The sequence below is a fragment of the Miscanthus floridulus genome, chromosome 10 (genome assembly GCF_019320115.1).
Source record: "Miscanthus floridulus cultivar M001 chromosome 10, ASM1932011v1, whole genome shotgun sequence".
Taxonomy (NCBI): Eukaryota; Viridiplantae; Streptophyta; class Magnoliopsida; order Poales; family Poaceae; genus Miscanthus; species Miscanthus floridulus.
In genome coordinates, this window is record NC_089589.1 from 61,835,158 (window position 1) to 61,844,256 (window position 9,099).

At 40.5% G+C, this 9,099-nt stretch overlaps 1 protein-coding gene across 3 annotated transcripts; it reads right to left on the reverse strand.

The window, feature by feature from the left end:
• Nucleotides 1-426: 426 nt before the first annotated feature.
• Nucleotides 427-8,358, reverse strand: LOC136486656 (uncharacterized). 3 transcript variants are annotated; one of them, XM_066483611.1, is made up of 14 exons: nt 8,200-8,358; nt 7,847-8,097; nt 7,648-7,710; nt 6,719-6,908; nt 6,379-6,640; nt 5,953-6,172; nt 5,728-5,851; nt 5,116-5,340; nt 3,099-3,242; nt 2,738-2,993; nt 2,019-2,238; nt 1,800-1,923; nt 1,095-1,280; nt 427-1,004 (listed from the first exon to the last, which is right to left on the reverse strand). In XM_066483611.1, the coding sequence occupies exons 4-14, from the start codon at nt 6,893-6,895 to the stop codon at nt 594-596; spliced, it is 2,349 nt and encodes a 782-aa protein (XP_066339708.1). In that variant the 5' UTR covers nt 6,896-6,908; nt 7,648-7,710; nt 7,847-8,097; nt 8,200-8,358; the 3' UTR covers nt 427-593. The 3 variants fall into 3 exon arrangements, with proteins under 3 accessions (XP_066339708.1, XP_066339705.1, XP_066339709.1); XM_066483608.1 differs by having other exon boundaries at nt 7,648-7,705; nt 7,847-8,358; XM_066483612.1 differs by having other exon boundaries at nt 7,648-7,732; nt 7,847-8,358.
• Nucleotides 8,359-9,099: the final 741 nt, after the last annotated feature.

Genomic DNA, 9,099 nt, shown 5'->3' on the forward strand with positions numbered 1-9,099 from the left:
ACTGCAGACGGCGCGCCAGCGGCACCGTAGGCACGGTCACCACGCTCTGCATGCGCGTGGAAGAAGGCAAGTGTCTGGAAGGAGTAGAGCCGATCATGGCCTTAGATTGAGGAGCAATTGGCTCCAAGTTGTTATGGCCGAATGGCCTATATAATCTTGTACTCAGTATGGTGATAATCAAGCAAGAACAATTACCCAATTCCCTAATCTTCCTCTGCTGAAACAACTGGGCGCTGAGGGGTAAAACCTCGCCCCTAACCACGGATCGCGGCTACGATCTACATAGCCGGGTTCCTCCTACCCTATCCCTCGATGCCCTTGACAGGAACGAGGAAAAATACAGGAATATAAAATGAATGAATGTGCAAAATAGAGGATGAAAAAAACACAGGAATGCGAACACATGAACCAGATGATGGATGAATAAGGTAAAACAAATATTCTAATAATGTGAGGACATAATGATATAGTAATTAAGAGTTTGAAATAATGTAGACTTTTCCCTCATTTCACCTCCATTCTTAAACGGGCCTAAAGTGTTTGAAATACCCAATCTCAACAGAGAGAAGAAGTTGATTCTGCCATTCACTCTCTCAGGATTCCTCATCAGCCGGTGGTGGTTTGTCAAAAACAACCATCACATTCACCTCATCAACCACAGTACCCTCCTTCTCAATGAACACGTCTCCAGTTATATCCATAGCAGCAAGACCTCCATCTACTCTGGTGCTCAGCACGGTGATCTCCTCCTTGTGGTGATTATTTGGCAGTGCATTGACCTGTGCTTGCGTTGTTACGGTGACACTACACTTGGATCCTGGTGGGACAATGCCCTTGTCTGGCTCTATGCGGAAGCAGCGTGACCATGCCTTTGTCATGAAGGCAATGTAATCATTCGTATCGTTGGTCAGCTCAATTGAGTGTGATATCTGCGGGTCAAGTTTAAAGGGGAAGTGTATTTCTAGCGGCTCAATCCCAAGCATGTCCTCCAGGCAAGGGATTTCCTGTGATGGAGAAATTAAAGATGCATTAGCTTTACCAGAGCCTATCAAAGCTTTAGATCCCTTGAGCTTCAGGGAGCACATAGGGCATACCTGGAATTGGCCACCCTTACTATCTATTGTGTTGAGCTCATCCATTACGTATACTATGTCAGGTCTGGCTGTCGGGTTATTTTGGATGCATCTTTGGGCCAGCTCGAGGCATTTTGTCACTTGTTGATAACCCAAGGGTGTATGCTTTGATGATTTAATCCACCTGTGCCTCCATCTTCTAAGTACCTGCATTTACACAAAACCATTCAAATTGGCACCAAAATATTTAATGCAAATGACATGTACATTGTTATCGGCTTAATAATACAACTAAAGAGACGTTGTTGGCTATAGTAACACAGGTTTGGAATATGTCAAAAGTATCCTAAATCCTGTATCTGAGAATTGCACTGTTTCCAGTAAACAAGCTATAATGTTCATGTGAAATTCCTATGTGATCCTTGTATGAAATGATGCCCAATCAATTTAAGAATTTTAAATTGTTTTGGAAATAAAAAGAACTACAGAAAAAATGACTCACAACAAGTAGACAATTATATACGAAAGCGAAGTATCAAACAGTAACGTTTTTATTGTTTTTTTGTATTGGAATTATCCCTAATGAAACGTAAGTGCTTTTCCATTCTAGATTGATCTTACTAGTGAAATAACCAGCTCAACTACTTTCATTCAAGGTTTTTTGTATTAGCATCATGACCAAAAGAGGACATATCCATGCAACGATGACATAACCACAACTCTTACTTTGGTAAGATCAGTCCCATTTTTACTTCCTGTCACCAGCTCTGTAACCATTACTCCCAAACTATATATATCTGACTTGCTGGACCATTTGCCTTCGAGAAAGTATTCTGGAGCACAATATCCTCTGCATGATAAGAACACATATATCAACACGCTATGACATAAAGACCTTGTAAGAAGACAAGTGTCAGAAACAACAATGTATTATTAGTAGCTTACGGTGACATAAGACGCAATGTGGTCGCTGCTTGTGAATTATTGTCAAGTCTCGATAGACCAAAATCTGTAATTTTGGGCACCATGAGATCGTCTAGCAGTATATTCGCAGGTTTGAGATCCATGTGGACGATATCCTTCTCCTTGTGAAGATAGAGCAAACCTTTGCAGATCCCCACAATAATTTCATAACGAGTATGCCATTCAAGTCCCCTCAGTTCATCTTAAGAAGTATATGAAGAATCAAGAGTATTTTAGAAGCTGCAAATAAATAATAACGTGCCCAGTGTATGTGCAAGTGAGCATTGAACAAAATGTTGGCCTTTTTTTATCTGTAGACTGTCCATGATTATTCATCAAATGCAATTTAAAAGTTAGGATTACAGTAGTGAAGATGCATGGTGCGATCAAGAAAGTAACCATATCATATGAAAATGCAGTTGTGCGCTTTGGTCACTGGACTGTATGTAAGCAAATGAATAGAAGAATATTGATAACGTTTACTTGAGTATTTACAAATTTATTTTAAAATTCAGGAAGTGGCCATGATTAGGGATTTGACTCTTGATCAGATTATTTCTCTGTTGTGCTCTTTAATTTAGTTTTCATTGTTGATGATCTTAGTTTAATTTTTTGTTTGGCATATTTTTGCTGATTATTGGATCTGCTGTCTTATAATGTGAATTGGAGAGCTACTGATATCATGTAAAAAGAAGTCATACCTGTGAGATGGCTCTCAAGGTCACCGTTGCTTATGTACTCAAAACAGAGCAACCTTTCCCGTATATCAGCCATAATTGTTCTTCCTTCAAATATTGACACGCGTTCTTCCGTAAAAGAACAATAACCCAGAAATCGTACTATATTTTTGTGCCTAACCGTGATCAAACTTTGAACCTCCCGATGGAACATCTTGTCTTTAATTGTTCGTCTGTTGAAAAGCCTTTTCACAGCAACAATTCCATTTCGAAGCATGCCCTGTTTATAATATCATTAATTATGAGAAAGACCATGATCATTATGTCAAGTAATGCTATGAAAAGAGCAAACATGAAGGTGTGGTGCCATAAAAATTGCAGTTACCTTGTAAACCTCTCCACATCCACCAACACCAATTTTTCTCTGCTCAGAGAAATTTTCTGTGATGCTCTGTAGAAGTGACAAATCTAGATGGCTTGGTTCCTCGCTTCCAGCTACTACACGCTCGAGTATGTTGAGATCCATAGTCTGTACCGATACAGGGTACGCAACGGTGCGTTTTTTTGTTTATGAAATACGAGTTCAGTGTTGTTGACAATGTAAAAAAAAGTTTTGGAACAGATGCCATAAGCAAAAAAAAAAAGCACTATGATACAAAAACAGCTAACTTTCAATATGCTACACTTTCCAAACAGATGGACTACGAGGTTCTAATGAAATACGAATTTCTATTTCATCTCCATTAAGGGGGTGTTTGGGACTACTTCACTCCACGTTTTTTTAGCTCCACTCCACGTTTTTTAGCCAAACAGGTTTAGCTCCACGCACTCAGTTCGAAGAAAAAATATGAAGTTGTGAGAGCACCTTAATGCATGATGCTCCACAAACTCCAGGTTTTTATGGAGCTGCTCCACAGTGGAGTTTGTGGAGCAGTCCCAAACATGCCCTAAATATTCACATTACCAGCAAACCATATTGGAGGTCATTAGTAAAAGGTTGTGTTTACCACATTTATTGCGTATAAAAACTTAAAAATTTTATTACAATCCCTCAAGCGGTATTCTTCAACACCATCTTCTCCCAAATCTATCCACTACCATTTCTGGTCCACTCCATTCCCCTCCTCCCATATCCAAGAGGAGTGAGGGGACATGGATGCAGCGACAAACGCACGTGTATATATAGAGGTATACCCATGTTGGACTATGTTCAATGATGGCACTAATACTATATGTGTCACTCATGTTGTGCCAATATGGATAGTGAGTATTGGTGCCAAAACATAGGCTCGTGCTCACATTATCAAACCGCACATCGGCTACCTGGCAAGCACGCATGAGCCTTTGATAATATACAAGTTGGACTAGCACCTCAGGCCAAAGTGGTTTACTGTTATGTAGTAGGAGATCATTTTTATAAGAACATTATAGCTCTCGATGAGGTCACGAACTTTATATTGCTATTTTCTGACATTATCTAGATGGCCAAATCTTATTTACTTTAATTTGACAACAACAATTTATAAGGTACAATTCTTTTCCTGCTGACTCACTCATCATAATTTGTAGTACTCATAAATGATATGAAAAGGGATAAAGATGTTAACAACATGATGAAAAGATAATACTTGCAGTGCTTATGTACTAAAAAATGTTAACTGTTATGACATGAAATTCACTAATATATGCTTCCCAGCTTTCATGTGGACCAACTCAATCCAAAGTTGAAAGATTTGCGTAATAATAATACAAAAATATACGGTGAAAAGAGTAGGAATGCAATGCTTAAGTTTTCATGTAGAGATTGCAATATATGTTGATGTCTAAGAGTAGGTATTATATGGTGAAACGATAATGTATGCAATGCTTAAGTTTTCATGTGAGGTTATAGAAAATAAGAGCTAGTTTACATGTTTGTAACAAGGTATTAAAAATTAAGTTCAGAAATATTATATGAAACAGACAGAAGAAATATTTAATGAAAATTGTGGCTCTCAAATGCTCCATCCATTTCAAATTATAAGATGTTTTGGCTTTTTAGATACATTAACTTTACTATATACATAGACATAGTGTATATCTAAATGTATACGAAAAAATCTGTATTTAGAAAAGCCCAAATGTCTTATAATTTAGCATGGAGGGAGTAATCTATAAGCTTATAATTAGTAAATAACTTTTTTTGCACGACCTGCGACTAGCTATATATAGCACAAAGTGTTGTCAACTAACACTTTTTTATCTGTCAACATAATATTTTGAGGCAATCCATGTTTAGGGAGCCATCATAGGCAGTTTTAGAGACACGTAGGTCAAACAGTAAGGTATGAAGCGTTAATTTAGAGCCATGTGCAATTATTATTGTTATTAATATTCTGACCCATTCACCTGGGCACACTGACCTGTTCATCAGGTTTAAACTCGTCCACAGATTCCTTTTCATCAGGTTCGGTAAACTGATCCGTACTTTCCGTTTCATCGAGCATCTTGATTATATGCCCTGCATCTGGTCTCTTCCAATGGTCATGGTTGCAGCAACTTATGGCAATCTCAGTACATACTCGTATTTGTTCCAAGCGCGTGTCTTCTAGTAATGTTCCCAATCTGTCAGCCCAGCTTTTGAGTACCTATAAAATGGCAATGATTAACTGCTTTTAATGAAACTGAAGATATCTTTTCATATGGAAAATTAAATAGTCATGTGATACCACATAAAAGGCAAATATATAGATGCTAGAATGCAAATCGTGCATGTCATTGAAGCATCAAACTAACAACATAGATTCTTCAAAAATGAAGGTAATAAGGAGGAAAATTTCTCGTGCTAATAGACTATCATCATTATTTCTTATAGAGTTATGGTACATGTTTTAATGCGTTTTCACCTTTCGCAGCTAAACTTTATTTTCAGTACTTGATTTTTCACCTAGAGTTACGCACATGTTCAGACATGCCATAATTATCCATATATAGAACCTTCATCTGGTATAGTCACGTATTTTAGTTGTTCTTACATTCTCTACTTCGCAATATTCCTTCTGCCCTGTCAGTATCTCCATGATTAGAACACCAAGGCTGTATATGTCCGCCTTCAATGTGACCACTCCGTTATCTAAGACTTCAGGTGCCATATATCGCCTGCATGAAAATTTGTACCATGTGCTTAATTTATCGATACAGACGTAACATGATTATTACCCAACTAGGAAAAAACCATCTTGAGAATCAAGCTTACTTACCACGTCCCAGTAGGATCTATGATAAGCTCGCTTTCCTTTTCCTCAATGCGCCTGGAGCAATGAAAATCAAGAATTTTTGGCACCATTTTTTCATCCAGGCATATATTGGCAGGTTTAAGATCTAAGTGAATAGTAAGGTTTTGGTGTAGATAAGATAAGCCATCACAAATTCCTTTGATTATTTTGTAGCGTTTTTTCCAGTCAAATCCATGAGAGGCATCTGTAATGGGCGAGAATAAACAAATTAGAAAAGCTAAACCTCCATAAACAGAATTTGATTATTAACAGATGGTGCTCTTATTCTCCCATATACTTGATATACAAAGTAATTGCCACTATATATGTTTGCGCGGTGCATGGTTCTGACTGTTTCAACAGAGGAAATAAAAATAGAAATGAACATTACGTGTCACACGATCCTCGTACCAGTGATATACGCAGCAAGGTTCCCTCCTCTCAGATATTCAATGCAGAGCAACCTTTCAGGCTTTTCTGCCAAGATCATTTTTCCCTTGTACTCCACCATCTCCGACTGTGTTTCAGCACAATATCCCAGTAATCGGACAATATTCTTGTGCTTCAACCCCATGTGACAACTGAGCTCATTTTGGAATCTTTGCTCACCATCTCGCGGACGAAGATCACCATACATCTTCCTCACAGCGACTGTTCCATTTCGAAGCACACCCTGCCATCACAGCAGCCTTTTAGGCCAACAATAATAACCAAAACAGAGTGTATTCGGTATTGGTACATAGTACTGTACCTTGTAAACCGCAGCAAACGCACCCCTTCCAATTTCCCAAGCACCATTGAAATTATTTGTGATGGCTCTTAGAAGTGATAGTGGCAGTGCACATGGCTTTGCACTTTCATCATGTAGCAAGCGCTCCAAGACATCGTGCATGCTAGCTTCAGAATCCATTTTGTACGTACTCATCATGTATAAATGTGACCTTCAAACACGAACCACAAGGAATATAATTTTCATGTAATAATCAAGAAAGATAAAAAATTACGGAGCTGATCTAATTACGGGACGTTTGGTAGAGCAGTATATGACCAATACTGTAAAAAATAGGTACGTCCTTTCGCTAAAAAAAAAAGGTACGTCCTAACACTTGGATCCGTGGTACAGCCACACAGGAGACTAAAAAGCAATATCGAACGACTCTTGGTCGTCTCGCTGCTATAAAACTCAAGAGTTGGTCAAAAAAAATTAAAACATGGAAGATGATAGCAGTTGCTCTTTAATGGCAGTGGGCATTTCCTGATGGTTTCAGTCTTGTTTTACTAACTTTCTACGTCGGTGATGCAAACTAAAGGAATAACGAAGAAGAAGAAATAAACTCTGTGAAGAGAATAGATTTACTTCCTCGTAAATCTAGATTTAGCGATACCAAACTCTTGGTCCCACTTGTCCCATCTCAGGGCAAACTATATAAGTATAGAGATTACATAATCTTGCGAAGAAGCAAAAGGGATAAATAGGCAATCCCAATATCAAGAACTGCAGTTGAAACCAAAAGAAACAACACCTAAGCACTCCTAAGTAAACAATCTGCTCCAGCTCTGTTTTATCATGTACAAAAATGATGCGAAATTGCAAGAACTGTATGCTTATCCTGACTATAATGAACAATTAGTATCCTGCTACAGTCGCTTGTTTGGATCCAATGCAAGAGAGTGACTTACCGGCAATATAAGACAAAGGTTCGGTCAACTCCCCGGTGGAACTGGACAGTGGACACAGCTGAACTGTGAAGAGTGTTAATCAGAACTGATGATGAGAAAAAAAAAAGACAGCAAATGAGTCCAGACTACAGAAGAGTTGAGAGGGGTCAACGGGACGAGGAGATTAGGTTATAGAAAGGCGAGATAAATTTCTCCGCACCTCAGCAAATTCAGGGAGGACGAAGAGGAAGCAACACAATCAACAAAGGACTATACTGCAAGTCTGAATCTGCTCACAGTGTAGATTCAGAACCTTGACGATCCAGATTCACAGTGGAGACTAATTTCAACGGACATTTGCCTTTTGGGAATATTCACAGAATCGGGGAATAGAAACTTAGAAAGTAGAAACCACAAAGGACTATACTGCAACTGCAAGTCTGAATCTGCTCAAGTACACAACGTGTACCACTGATGCACCAAAGCAAAGAACAAGAGTTCCGGGAAAAATCAATATCCGCTCGAGTTCAGTAGGAAAATCGTTACAACAGGAGAAGAAAACAGAAAAATTACACTGGACACAGCGCGCGAACAGCTGCTAGAGCCTGAACAAACTGATTAGCAAGACATGGATTGGAACTGGACAGTGTGGTAAGCAAGAAGGTGGGCTCTAAAGTCCTCGTTTCATGGCCTGGAATACTTCGGAATCTGGACTGAACATGTGCGCGCATGTGTCAAGTGTCACCTGCTTAAATTATTTCTTAATGTCTGGCTTTATAATATAGAGGCTTTTACCTGTGTGCCATTAAAAAAGATTCAAATTACGCACAAGCCATTAAAAAAGTTGAGCTCCCATGAGTGTCATCGTTCTAAACTTCTTTATTCTTCAAGTCATTCCGTCCGCTTTTTTATTTAACAGTGTCAAACAGACAGGTGAAATGACCATTTTACTCTACGGTGGGGTACGTTTGTCAGTCACCCAAACTTTCTCTTTCTCTTGCGCCCCCATTCCGCGCTCCCCGTGCTCCTGCTCGTCGTCGCGGCGCGGGCGGGGGCCAACGACCTCGCGAGCGACGCGCGGGCGCTCCTGGCGTTCTATGACGCCATGGGGCGGCGCATGGCGTGGAACGCCTTGGACGCCGCGGGCGCGTGCTCGTGGACGGGGTCTCTTGCGAGAACGGGCACGTGGCGGTGCTGCGGCTCCCGGGGCGACGCTCTCGGGGGCGGTCCCCGTGGGGACGCTAGGGAACTTGACGGCCAGGCACCACAGGTAGCAAGCAAGAGGATCCAGTCCAGCCAGGCACCTGCGCCTGCACGTTGCTCCACATCACCAGCGCCATGCTCTCGGCGGCGGGGCTCTGCCGCCACCTGCCTCCACTGCCACTCCCACCCGCTGTAGTGCAAGGCGCTCGAGCTCTGCTTCAACGTCGCGCTCAACCGCCTCCCCACAGCCGGCCCCGCCGCCGCCATGTT